General features: G+C 38.6%; 1 protein-coding gene across 6 annotated transcripts in view; it reads right to left on the reverse strand.

The window, feature by feature from the left end:
- The window catches only part of ATP13A4 (ATPase 13A4), a 111,475-nt gene extending 98,544 nt beyond the window's left edge, over positions 1-12,931 (reverse strand). For 2 of the 6 annotated variants that reach the window (XR_003127288.3, XM_049105683.1), the window contains exon 1: positions 12,516-12,917. Coding sequence is in view for 4 of the 6 variants with exons in the window: in XM_049105683.1 (XP_048961640.1) it covers positions 12,516-12,578 (63 nt within the window). In the remaining 2 variants the exon portion in view is untranslated. Of the gene's footprint in view, positions 1-12,515 lie in introns of all 6 variants that reach the window. The other 4 variants (XR_003127287.3, XM_025425384.3, XM_025425383.3 and 1 more) reach the window with 3 other exon arrangements.
- Between the last annotated feature and the right edge of the window lie 1,899 nt (positions 12,932-14,830).

Genomic DNA, 14,830 nt, shown 5'->3' on the forward strand with positions numbered 1-14,830 from the left:
TCTACCTAATGAGGTTACTGTGAATAAAGTATCATGTGGAAATGCTTAGCAATGGTCATAGGACCTAGTAAGTAGTCAATAAATGGTAACTATGCCACATGAAGATTGTTGAAGAAATTAAGTGTGTTTAGATTGAAGAAGAGACGCAGGAGGGATGAAAACAAAAGGACATGTAAGAACAATTTTTACATGCATGAGAAAAGGAAGCTGATTTCTGACAGGTGGCCCCAAAAGGCAAAAGAAGTAGAATTAATGAATTCAGATTAACAGAACCATATCTCCGTTCAATGTAGACGAGTCTTTATAATAGTCATCATTGTCTCACAAGGAAATGCCCTGTCTTACAGCAAGTTTCCCTTTCTGAGGGCATTTAAGGGAAGGTTGGATGGGTGAGGTAAGGAACAGGAGAAAGACAAAGTTTGGATTGCTGGAAAGTGGATTCTATGGAAGGGGTAAAATGAAGTATAGTAAATCAATCCTCTTCTCTGAATTCTAATCCTTATTTACCTATAGATCCGTATACTATTTCATACAGACTTAGAATGTAACTGTAACTAGCTATATTCATCCACCATTCATTCATTTACCCCCCTAATATATATTGTGTATTTATAATTTTTTTAAGTATTGGAAATAAAGCAGTGAATAGGTCATCAACAAGTCATTAAGAATTAAATAGAAAAACATAATCCTCCCTTGGGGAATGAAATATTCCACTTTTATTTGTATATTACTTGGCTATTTTTTAATTGGCCAATTAATTACCCAGGGATACTCTGTAGGCAATTATTTCAGTAATGTTAAAACTCAAAAATAAAATTGTTTTCCTGTTCCAGGAGCTTGTGTAAAAATTCAGAAGGAAGATGATTAGATTTTTCTTCCCATAAAGTTGAAAGCCCCCACCATCAGGCCTTTATTAAAGAACAGATACTCTAACTGTGTCCACAGGAGATAGAATTTGCTACCAAATAATAAGAATTATAGCTTTTACTTATTCCTCCTACAGAAGAAATAGCAGAAGGAAGCTACATGGGAAATTTTCTGAAATGAAAGATGAAGGCCCTCTCGTTTGTTACTAGAGGCTCATTGTCTGCTATGGTCAGAACTGACCCTTTATATGCACATGATGCTTTCTGAAATGCTGTTTAGTAAAATAGAAGCTTCGCAACTTCCTAGTATGCACTCCTTCTTCATAGTTCTCTGGGATAGACGATGACAAATGCAGCATTTCTGAGCATCTAAAGCAGATCCCATCCTGGCAATTCCTTATTATCCCAAATCTCTACTGCTGAGAAGGATTTTGAAAGAATGTGCACATCTCCAAAGGGGATGATTTAAGGCCACTAAGAAAGACTCTCTGACTTAAAAAAACAAATCCCTCTTGTACATGTACACAAGAGGCAGGGGAGAGACAAGGGAGAAGGAGAAGTTGACTCCCCACTGGGCAAGGGAGCCTACCCAGGCTCAATCCTAGGACCCTGAGATCATGACCTGAGCCAAAATCAAGAGTTGGCTGCTTAACCGACTGAACCACCCAGGCACATCTGTACTATGCATATTTTAATCAATAAATATGTTTCATTTTTAAAATCTGAAAAATAAATATATATGTTTTAAAAGCCCTTTTCTACTTCTTCACAGATATCTAAAATATCAGTAGCAAAGCTCCAAATTTTATATTCTCTCTAGCAAAGAAAATCATGTGGGGGACCTGACCACCTTAAACACTATTGTTCAGTTCCATTAAATTATTATTTATTGATTCTCAGGTTGGAAATTCCATTTATCCATTTATATTTTTTGTTGAAACCACTAGATCCCCATTTATCTCACTTTTTTTGTCTCAAACCACCCACCTTACCACTCTCAACTGTGTTTCATGTAGAGCTGACTCTGACTCCAACTCCAGACGTGGCCATGTGACTAAGATCTTGGTCTTCTTCTGGCCACGCTAATAAGTTTGGAAAGGGAAATTATCTAATAATATCCAGTGAGAAAACAAATGAGTATTTTGCTGAGACTATTGAATGAAGGGCAATTTTTTTCCACTGGTGTAATACCTGAGGATAGGTAATATCCTGTTACCAGAGGGTCCCATGCAAAGTTTGAGAATAAAACCATTAGGGTCAAATTAACAAAGGTCAATTACTTCTAAGTGGGAAATCCTCTATCAAGATGAAAGCAAAAATCATGGGGATCCCTAGGTGGCTCAGTGGTTTAGCACCTGCCTGTGGCCCAGGGCATGATCCTGGAGTCCTGGGATTGAGTCCCACATCAGGCTCCCTTCATTGAGCCTACTTCTCCCTCTGCCTGTGTCTCTGCCTCTCTCTCTCTCTCTCTTTGTGTGTGTGTGTCTCATGAATAAATAAAATCTTAAAAAATAAAATAAAAAGCTGAAAGCAAAAATCAATTGATGCTGTATGAAGTATAGTAGCAAATAGCCTTTTATGAAGTATATAGTAGCAATAACCTTTTACAACTAACCATCCTGAAACCAAGATTCTACAAAATCAAGCCCAAGTAACTGCTAGGAGAGTGTAAGAAACTTCCATCTGAAACCAACTTCAGATAAAGATAGAGGTAGCTATCATGGAGAGGATGAATAAGAATATTAATAAAGCACAGCACTCCCGCTCCTCTAAGCCCAGACACAAAGGGACTGCCTAAGAGTAAGTAGAACAAGGACAACAGGTAACTTCTCTACCCCTACTAGGAGCTAAGCATTGAGTGACAAGCCAAGGAGGCCACTGCTGGAGAAGGGGGGAGAGCACGAGGAGAGACCGCTTAAGTGATGCAGGCATGCACAGATGGCTGATTCAGTTCCAGCACCTGTACCCGTTTACTTCTGTACCTAAAAGATCAGAGAGCAAAGACTTCTGTGAAAAGAGACCTGGAGGTTTTTGCCTCTCACAAGCTTAAAATGAACCTGAACCTGAAGTATAAAATAACTGCTAAATTAATATGGTCTTGGGCTTATTTAGCAGTTGTTGAAGTGGTCATAGTAGTGGTAGTAGTACTGGCAGCAGTAGCAGTAGCAGTAGTGTTGGTGGTAGTAGAATAGTAGTGGTAGTAGCGGTAGTGGTAGTAATGGTGGTAGTAGTGATGGTAGTAGCAGCAATGGTAATGGTAATGGTAGTGGTGGTAGCAGGGGAGATAGAGGTAGTAGTAGTGGTGGTGGGTGGGAGCAGTGGTGGCAATAGTAGTAGTAGTGGTGGTGGCAGCAGTAATAGTAGAAATAGTAGCAGTAGTGGTAGTAGTAGCAAGGCCACATCAAAAACCTAAGGCTAGAATAGGAGCTTTGGAAGCAAGCTGCCTAGGTTCCAGATCTGTTTTTGCTGCTTCCAGACTTGGACAAATTAAATAATTTCTCAGTGCTTCCTTTTGTAAAATTGGCATTAACCACTCAAAAGTCAGTAAAGAAGATAAAAACTCTTGTTAAGATTGTGCACAGAAATCTTCAGTTCAACTTATAGGAAACATGTTAAGTAACTTCAATGTTGCATATAAGATACAGACATGAAATAAGATCTGTCCCTGCTTGTAACAACTCACAAACTGTTGGGGGAGGAGAATAAACACATGACTCTACCTATAAAACCTAGTGAAATTGCCGAAATTGGCATTCAGATCTACTCCAGACAAGGAAGTGCTTAAGTGTGATCCAGGGGCTCCCAGATGGCTTTAAGGAAGGGAATCAGATCTGAGATGGGTTCTGGTGAATGTGCAGGCCTCTGATGGCCAGGTATCTAGGTGAAGATATATCCCTGGCAGAGACAGTCCATAATGTATTCTTGGGAAAACAAGCAGAGCACATCTGCATAAGCAGAGAGAATGGCAAGTAAATAATTGCCTGTTGAAATTGGCTAAAGGAAAAACCTATACAGGGTGGCTTGGTTTCCAGGCTGAAGATCCTTCCTTTGCTCAGTGATTCCAAGTTGAAAGAGAACAAAGTTGCAGGAAACTGTGTGCCATAAAAATCAGCCTTATTTTTCCATTAAAAAGCAAGAAAAAGTAACCACTTATCTAAACAAACTCATTTGTTGGATTCTTTTGTTTTTGAACTGGCGTCAAAACATTGATCTCTTTACTGATTCTGAGACTCGAATACCAGAGCTTCAAAATCATCTACCCATGGCTCCAAAATAGATTCTGGAAATGCTAAAATATACAGTCCCAGCCAGAGTGCTGTGTGTGTAACCACCAAAATCAGAAAGTGTCCTGGCCTGAGGGACATCTCTCTCTGGAAAGCTTGCAGCGCACTGGGCCTCCTCTCTGTTCTGATTTCTGAGGGGGCATCTAGGGCAAAGCTGTGCTTGTTGTCCAGAAAAGTAGCCTTAGGCTGAGGACAGGGTTAAGGAGGCAGTGTTCTGAGCTTCCTTCCATCTCTATCTAGGCTATGGTTTCAGACAGCTCACCAAGGTTTACATGACTGACATACAGAAATAGCTGTAGTCCATGTAGGTCAGTGATCCCACTTGGCTAATCTTCACAAAGCTTTAAAATAATGACAAAGCCTTGAAAATGGCACCAGGAATGAATATCTTCTGGACACATCACCAATGCACCAATGCTGTTGAAGGTCAAGTTGCTGTGCTCTATGTCTTCTGTAGGCCTGAGGAGCCTATAGGGTTCAGCACTGGTTAATCATTTATCAATGGATTTATTTACTCTTTACCCATAATAAACATTCATAAAACAACTGCCATAAATTTTCAATTCTCACTTGATGTAATGTCTCCATATATGTTCTCCTTTCCTTGACTAAAAGAACTCATAGCGCTTTGGAAAAAAAATAGGAAGTATCACTTAAATTTCTTAAGACATTTCATAGTGATTTTATCCACCTATTTTAAAACTTTCGATATCATACCTTTACATGTGTTGGAGAGAACCTCAAGAAACCACCTGCATTGGTCCCTGGTTCAAACTAGTAAGGTATTATCATTTCCACCTCATCAATGAGACAAAACCAAAGAGAAGTGACCATGATTTGCTTTACGGGTATAAGAATAAATAATGGCAGAGCCAACACAACAATGCTAGTCTCCAGTCTCCTAATGTTGTGTTTCTTTCACTCACACCCTGTTATTTTTGCCACCTAATTAATAACTAAAGTAATGCATCCAGAATTTAGCAAAATTAAGAGGCAGTAAACCAGGACACCTGGATGGCTCAGTTGATTAAATATCTGACTCTTGGTTTCAGCTCAGGTCATGATCCTGGGGTCATAGAATTGGCCCCAAGGCAGACTCCAAGCTCATCAGGGAGTCCGCTTGAGATTCCTTCTCTTCCTCTTCCTCTTCCTCTGCCTCACCGCCCCCCCCAATAAAGAAAAAAAAATCTTTTAAAAAAAGCAGTAAACCATTATGCTTAAATCGGGGTCTTAAGCCATAGCCTTCCATGTACTTAGACAAATGAACCTGGTCATGTTACTTAACCTCTCTACATCTCAGTTCCTACATCTGCAAAAGAGAGATGATGATTCCTCTTAGGGTTTCTGAAATAATTATATATGTTATTATGTGTAAGGTTCCTAGTCAGATCAATCACCATATAAATATCTGCTACTACTGTTGCCATTTCCACTCCCAACCTGTTCCTACTTTTCCCTATGGGATTCAGCACTTGTATCATCTTCTCCCATTACAGACACCCTTAATCCTATTCATCCTGTTCACCCTTGGTCTATGGATTATGAAGTCTTTGCAATTCTAATTCCTAAGGACCTTTCCAATCCATTCTCTACTCAGCATCCTCTATATCAAGGCTATAGTTGCATACTGAATCTCTTCTTTATATACTCCCCAACTTGATTCTGTTACAGTTTTTTCATGGACTAGTGTTTAGGCATCATTAGAAAGGATAAAATATGCACTCGTTATAGTGTCCTGTGAAGTCTTTCACATTCAGGCCCTCACTTACCCCTCCAGGGAAATGAAATGCCATCTTCCCCCTTGACTGCATTGCTCTTCTTCTGTGCCCCATAGCTCTGTGTGCAAAACTCCCTCAGTGGCACTTGTTTTATCACAATTTCATTATGTTTACACCTCTCACTCCCCTACTTGGGCCTGCTACATAGTCACGTGTCTGTGTAATCCCACAGGACCCTGCTCTCTGAAGGGCTCTGAACTTGGTTTAGTGCTCTGTTACAGCCATCTTGAAATTCCTAATAATTGTTGAACAAGGGACAACTCATTTTTATTTTGCACTATGCCCCACAAATTATGTACCCAGTCCTGCCTGCTCGACTGTGAACTCCTTAAAAACAAAAGCTTTTTGCTTTTCACTCAAAATCCTCCTTGGTTAGCACAGAGAAGTCCTGGCACAGAGTAAGCATTTGGTAAATATTTGTTGAGTTTATACATGAACAGATGAAAGGATAGCATAAAGTATCTCATAGAAAAATAGTGTAGATGGCTAATTAACTCTGAAGAATAAGCTTTGTTTATGCGTGGGAGAAAGAGGAGTCAATTGATAAATTCACAAAATGATTGGCTATTCCAAATAAATAACACAAAATTTCCCAAGTTTCTTTTTTGATTATTCAAATTGTTTATCCCTTTAAGCCCTGCTTGCCTCCTCATTCTTCTCAGGATAAAAAAATTACAGGTTAATGGAGCTTGGAATTACGTTATCAAACATGCCCTTACTGTTTGTGCCAAGCACTATGCTAAATTCTGGGAATAGTGGGGAAGGGAATGGGCAGGCCACAGAAAGGTGAACTAAGCAGGGTTCCTGTCCTCAAGAAGCAATTAAATCTCACTCTTCAAGAATTTATATCAAAGATGAGTTGACTTCATGGGAGTTCTGCAGCAATGAATCAAGAATAAAGACACTAGACTTGGCCAGTAGCCCAGCTTCCTGAACATTTCAGCTGACAAAATGTCTCAGTCTGAACACAATTCTCCCACTATGAGATCTGTGGGTTCACTAGTTAACATTGGCAACCAACTCGGAGGTGCTCATGGAGCATAATAAATAAGTGGCTATTGAGGTGGGGGGAGGTGCTTTTGCTTCCTGGTGTTAGAGAAGAAAAGACAAACATCAGTTATGAAAGTGAGCCAAATAATGGTGAGGACAGATGTCCCTTGCTCATGCTGAAGGCACGATAGGGCTTCCAATGTGGCAAAGACCACACACCACCCTGCTGCCTTATTATGCACTCATTGCAGTACTAATTTCTTGCTGTTCTCAAAAACAACATGGAAGTTCAAAAAGAGTTTCTCTTGCTTTTCCTGATTCAACAGGTTTTACTTACCCATTCTACTAGTTGATATAACAAGAGTGATGACATTAAGAGAGTCTAGTCCAAAAAATATGAATGCCAATAAACATATAGAGATGTGCTCAATTTCAAATCAAGGAAATGCAAAAATAATATAGCCATCAGGTGTCATTTTCACATATCAAATCAGCCCAAGTTAAAAAGATTGATAATGCTCAACATTGGCAAGTATGGTAAAGAAAGCAAGTTTTCTCAAAAAAAGATTGCTAGTTAGAGTATAAATTGGTACAAGCATAATCATCTGAAAGGCAATTAAGTATTACGTATCAATGAAAATTTAAAACACACACTCCCTCTTATATATCAACGCTATTTCTAGGACTTTATCCTAAGGAAATAATCTGACAAATATGTCAAATTGCACATACAGAGTTGTCCATCACAGCCAAAAAATTTAGAATTAACAGAAGCATACAACATAAGAGATTTGCTTAATCTAGTATAGTTCATCCACATATACTTTAAGCTTTAAAATCATTATGTGGAGCTACAATTTTCAAAAGGAAAATATAGCCATGAAATATTTTTAGATACAATGAAAAGGACAGTTTAAAAAACATATATATGAGATAAATCCATTTTTTGTTTAAAAAATACATATTTTTGAATATGTGTATTATGCATGCTTTTTAGAATAGATTGTGATTGCTTTTATTGTGTTTTGGCATGATGCATAGCACAAATAAATGGATAATATCTAAATACAACATGCTTTCTGTATTTAGACATGTATCAGGAAGAAGAGGGAAGTCTTGGGGATCCCTGGGTGGCTCAGCGATTTAGCGCAGGCCTTCCGCCTAGGGCGTGATCCTGGAGTCCTGGGATCGAGTCCCACATCAGGTTCCCTGCATGGAGCCTGCTTCTCCCTCTGCTTGTGTCTCTGCCCACCCCCCCCCCCTCTCTCGAATAAATAAAATCTTTAAAAAAAAGAAAAAGGAAGTCTTAAATAATACGCTCAGAGATATGCTCAGAGGTAAATATTTCATAACTGGCCTTCAGGTGAGGCAAGATGCAAGTCCTGTGTAGCATTTTCTGATTTCTAAGACATAAATACTCCCAACATTATTTATTTCAGTCTACTGAATATGAAGTCAAAAGAAATTAATAGTAACACACTGTGTGTAGTATGTAGTGTTTCCATGATACAAACACAGAGATGTATATAAACACAATGGTATAGATAATATTAAAATGTAGTAAAAAAATTAGAAAGCTTTATACATTAGATGAGTTAGATACATTTTCACTTTTTATGTCTTTAGAAGGAGGGTCGACTATGCTGATCATGTCTGAGTGGAAGATTTATGAATCATATTTACTTCATTTTTTAGATTTTTCTATGTCATTTCAATATTCTTATAATAAACTTATGTTATCTTTATAATCAGAAAAACATACAAGGTTTTTTTCTTTCTTATTTGCTAGAACCTAGGAAAGAAAAAAATCAGGAAATATTACTTTTAAAATAAGTCTCACCAGAATAAAATACATCCTCAAAAGGAATATGATTTCATTAGATTATAACAAAGGATAACAGTGAGCAATATTCTAATTAACTAAGCCACAATATTAACCAGATAACCACTTTGTTAAGTCATAGTGTAAGGAAATGAGAACTTAGCCTATCTGAGTCATTTAAAAATATAAATATGTATCCACTGTATTCAAAGGAATTTGGGTTCCCAGGCGGTCTGATACTCTTCCTCCACAAATAAGGAAACTCAGTCCCAAGAAGGGTTGAGGTTTTCCCAAAAGAAGGACTATGAGGCTGGGTATAAGGTAACTCAGCTCTTTTCCATGTATAAGTGGTCTCTATGACTTGAGAATAAAAGTAAACAGTCCTTACTTACAGTTATTTAATGAGAAGAGATGACCTCGCTTTGGGGTTAGTAGTCATTCAATTGGTTAATTGCTAAAGCCCTAACTCTTCCTATTTTTGTTTAGATAATAGCAACTTACATTTACCTAGAATTTTATACTTCTTAAAACACTTACCCCAGATTATTTCAGGTGATCCTCATAAGAGCCCTGTGAGACAGGTAGGATAAGAAGGACCACAACTATTTGACAGATACAGAAACAGGCTAAAGCAGTAAGTGAGAGCTGGGCCTCTGGTCCACTTGCAGTGCTGATTAGGAATTAGTCTGCTCTTTGAGGCTATTGAGGCAGTCGTCCAGATAAACCTGCTCTGAAGATTACTTTCTTCCCTTTTCTTCCTTGTCCTTCTAACAAATTCTTTCTTCTTGTGGCTCCTGTCTCATTTCACACTTAATGTTACTTTCATATCACCTAGAGCTGCTCTTTCATTCCTATTTCTTTTATTCTAGAATGGAAGACAGTCCCAGGCATACTTAGGCCTGGAGGTATTCTTGTTCTTCTTCATTGGACATGAAGGATAACTGCTAGAATGTTGTTTTCTCTTGAAATTTGAAGTCATTTCTATGATTGGAGGAATGCCTTCTGCAAAGGTCCAAACGGTGTATATTATAAAGCAAGAAACTATAAACATTTTGATGTGGCACATTTCTAGACAATTTTTGGCTTTCTAAAAGGGATTAAAATTCAAGTCAGAGGATGCAGACTTATTCAGGAAATTCAAGTTTACAAATTATATACAACAAAACCGATACTGGGGCTCTAAGATCCAAAGTTCTCCCTACGTTTTGTTATCTTAAGGAAGTGTGTTAAGAGTACAGTATCCTGTGGAAGAACTGAAAGGTATCACTGGGCTATGTTTAGGTCCAGAGACAAAAGGGGTACCAACTTAATTAATGTGGTGCCTCAGCTCTCGGATTTATTGGCCAATACCAATTTGCTTCGACAAGCAAATTCTCAGTGCATCAATTTCTTCATCTCTAAAGCAGGAATCATAGCGTGTACCTCACAAAGTGTAGTAAAAACCAAATCAGCTAGTGGCCAAGAAAATACTTGGTAAACTAAAACTCACTATAAAAATATGTGAAATATCTTTAAGATAACTTGATAATTTTGTGAGATCTTATCATTCGCAGTACCACAGATGGACCTAGAAGGTATTATGGAATGAGATAAGTCAGACAGAGAAAGACAAATATCATATGATTTCACTCATATGGGAATCTAAAAAAAAAAACAATCAAAAACAGACTCATCAACACAGAGAACAACCTGATGGCTGCCAGAGGGGAGAGGGCTGGAAGAGTGGGCAAAATAGGTGAAGGGGACAAAGAGGTACAAACTTCCATTTACAAAATGAAAAAGTTACAGGGTTAAAAGTACAGCATGGAGAATATAGTCAATAATATTGTAAAAACATTGTATGGTGGCAGATGGTGACCACACTTATTGTGGTAAGCATTTCATAATGTGTAGAAGTGTCAAAGCACCATAGTGTACACCTGAAACTAACATGACATTGTATGTCAATTATACTCTATCAAAACCAAATAAATAAATGAATAAAAAGAGATTTTCAGAACTTTGGATGTTTACAGCTCTGGGCAGGGGGTGGGGGGTGGAGTAGTGAGTTACAAAGGGACAGAGGCAGACACAGCAACAGGCAGGTGGCCAGGTTTCTCCAGGCGGAACAAGATGGAGAGCTCAAGACTGCATACTAATGGCCGCACCTCCGCTAAGACTGCTGGCCAAACGAATCCGGTCCAGAAAACACAGAGCCCCTTTCCATACCAAAGGCCCTGTCCTAACTGGACTTTCAGCTGTATGCAACATGAAGTTGACACCCTGATGCACTGGGTGGTGCCCTTATGAAGATGAACTGCACAAAATCACACGCTGCAGTGTGTAGGCTAGAGGACAGTCGTTTTCCCAGCACGAGGAATGTCTGCCAGCAAGTGGATCACAGTTAATGACTATTCAGTGACAAATTGTCAAAGAGCAGAAATGAGTGTATGAGAAAAGAGTGGGTGTGTTTCCATCTGGGGATGTGAGGGAGGAGCCCCTGCCTTCTGGTGAAGAGCATTCCAGATGAGGGTCAAATTTTCAACTTTATATACAGAATAATAGGATATTGACCCTCCAAAGAAAACATTTTGGAGAAGTAAGGATTGTAGCGAACGTAGCGTCAGAAAGTCATTTCTAGTGATATTTGTGTAGGGCCTAAAAATAATTGTCATTGTCAGTCCAATGTGAAAGAAGTAAGGAGATGGTTAAGAAGCCCATGTTGATTTGGGTGTCTTTTATTCCCTTATAATTTTTTCAGCTTTGATAGCAGAAGGGATCTACTCCTGAAGGTCCAAAAAAATGTTGTTGCTATAGGAACAGGTAAGCAGATTAAACTTGAAAGACCAGTTTAGGAACAAAGAATTTAATAGTCAGGGCTAAAGCAATTAACCAAGAAAAAATTTAAATAAATATCTTTTGGGTTTGTTATTTCTATATTAATTCCAGGAAGATAGAATGCTATTATAGAATGGGAGTATCACATTTTAACATTTTAATTACACCATTACTGGCTTAAAAGACTATGCTTACACAATTAGCAGAAAGGCCTTATTAACCAGAAGTACACATTTCTAACTCTCTCTTGATTACATTGTAATTGAGAAATACAGTTTAAATTCAGCAAGAACATAAGAATCATCTCTGATTTTCCTATAATTCCCTAGAGGAGAAACACATCTAAAATAAAAGAGACAGTCAACTACAGAAAGTTTTCTGTAACTAATCTCTTTAGCTAAAGACCTATAAGCAAAATTTTAGAAGTAAACAGAGAAATTTATAGGCTGATAATTGTTAATATTTTATGTTTTCCCTTCCAACATTCTTTGTAAACACAGATACTTGAAGAGAAGACAGAGACTCAGCTGCACTCCTACCTCACCGTGGCTGTTCCACTTCTTCCTATCAAGACATACACTGCTCATAATAGTAGGGATTTGCTGAAATTATTCAAGTTCTGAACAGAACGCGCTAGACTCCTGAGGCTCAAAAAATCATCATAAAATGGCATTGTGCTTCTCTCCCTTTCTGTTTTATTTAAAAAGGAAAACTTCTTGATAAAATGAAGACAGTTTTAATTCCAGCCAATTTCTGCTGTTAGAGATTACATTTATGGGAGAGAGAGAGAGAGAGATGTCTTGGACACTACCTTTTTTTCACATAACACCAGAGTCAAATTGCAGAGGATCATGTGAGTGTGTCTGAGAGTTTGCATGCATGCGTGTGTGTGCCTGTAGGGGGACAGTATTGGAGGCTGGGGAATGGGAAGAAGGGTATGTGGCTAGAATCTTACCATCTCATTCTCTTCTCCTTCATTGAGCAGAGCATGCTGGCCCTTCTCAAACTGGTCCCCCATGAAAAAGTGATTCCACTCCTCCTCCCTGGCCTTCCTGAGCAGGAGCCTCCAGGACCAACTTGCCGAGCCACCGCAACTCACCAGCTGATAGAAAGAGTTAATGATCCTCCAGGTTAAGACTCCTTCTGGAGCACACACCTACTCTCAGCAAATGACAATACTTAGCAAACTGAACTCCTCCCACGAGTCACCCTCTGCTCGGAGGAATTTCTGCCTTGCTTACTGCATTGTCTCAGAGCAGCTGTCCCAAAACAGGCTGCTCCCATGCCGGTCTTTTTGTGCCCAACTTCCAGGGAAAGAACTCATTGCCTGCCCAGTGCCTGCCAGCATAAGACATCTGACTGCAAATCCAACAGGACAATGCGGAGTTGGCAGGACCTTTCCAAGGAGTGGGGGAGCGGGCTCAAGAGCTCCCAGGTCACTGCTTTATTCACAGAGGCTAAGGAATTGGGGGTAGGGAGGGCTAACAGAGCTGCAGATTTTATTCCATTAATAAAAGCCCCAATGCACCAGCTTTTAATAGTATCCTCATTCATTTTGCTTAAAAAAAAAAAAAACACAAGTTAGGACTAATCCTCTTCCAAAGTTATTTGTAGCCACATTTCTTTGTGTATGCAAAAAGCATTTGACTTAATGTGTATGTGGAATTAAGTTTGCTTTTGTGAAAAACGTAGAGAAAGAACAAAGGTGTAATCACACTATTTTATGAGTTCCCCTTTCACTGAAATGTTGGTGGTTAAACTCTTAAGGAGGTCTAGGAATTAAATATTCGAGTGACTTTGTGGCAAGATTCATTTTTTAATTTAACCACGTATCCGTTCAACATACATGATCTGAGCATAAGGACTACACATCTGCAACCCTCAGACTGATGTAGGAATTCAAACATGCAAATAAATATGATAGAGGGTGTTTTGTTATTATGAAAACTGGAACGGAAGTCTAAGATAACTGTCAGAAGTCTCTACATGATGTAGGGGAACACACATCCATATTGGCTTTGGAGAGAACCCTGGATTCGAGCTGCTTGTTCACATTGGTTGAGCTATGTGATTATTTTGCCTACAGAAGCTGTCTCTTCTCATCCAGTAATATGAGGCATTGCATGAGGACTTGTGAAAGCATATTGCACAGCACTGATCAAGCGCTGTTGGTATAATTAAATTAAATGTCCAATTTAACAGCAGGCAATAGAGCATAGCAGTTAAGGGTGTGTGCTCTGAATTTGGAGAGCCTGAGTTTGAATTTGGGCTGTGAACCAAGGTAGGTTACTTATGCCATCTTAGGATAATAAGTTCCATAAACTTCATAAGCCTCCATTTCCTCACATAAGTGAGGAATAGTCCATGGGAAACAGTATGTATTCAAATAAAGCTGAGTTTATTTTTACCTTCGCTGTGCCCACTCATTCCTTCAAGCTACAACTCTCGGCACTAATATCCCCAACCTGGCCCTAGTAGCCCTAAAAAGACCAAGACTACAGTGTGTGTGTGTATGTGTGTGTGTGTGTGTGTGCACGTATGCACATGTAAAACCTTGATCAAATAATAAAGTATAAGCAAGATAAACATTAAAAAATGCTAAGCTATTATAATATTAATTACAATATATATATATATACTATTCACTGAATTTCCAAAGACTGTTAGCACAATTTAATCAAATAAATAAGTGAAATTGGCATTTGATCACAACATCAAAATATAGGAATATGGGATTTTTTTAGGGGGGATGAAAACGTTCTGGAAGTAGATAGTGGTTGTGGCTACACAACTTTGTGAATATACTAAAATTCACTGAATTTTATACTTTTAAAGGGTGAATTTTATGAATATGATTATGTCTCAACAAAAAATTATACCTCAAAAAAAGTTAAGTGAACATGTTAGAATTCTAGCCAGCAGTCATTCCAATGTTTAGCAGACAAATAAACAAAACAAGATTTCACACTTGATCTCAATTTATTGTGGTTGAGGAGTGTTACTATGTGAAGTGGTGAAACCATACTTGTGCTGGTGTGCAGGTAAGAGAAGAGTGTTTCCTTCTAGCATCCATAATTGGTAATCCTCACACTGTTGCCTTCTGGCTAGGTTCCTGGACGCATTTGGCAACTTATACACCATTGTGGGTGAAGATGAGTGTGTAACTGATTCAGAGTTAAAGGAAAACCCTCACACAAACTTACTTCACTCAAGCAATCAATCTGGTTGTGCAATAACAATACTTAAACCACACTCGAATAGCAAAATCTA

The sequence above is a fragment of the Canis lupus genome, chromosome 34, assembly GCF_003254725.2.
Source record: "Canis lupus dingo isolate Sandy chromosome 34, ASM325472v2, whole genome shotgun sequence".
In the NCBI taxonomy this organism is placed as follows: domain Eukaryota; kingdom Metazoa; phylum Chordata; class Mammalia; order Carnivora; family Canidae; genus Canis; species Canis lupus.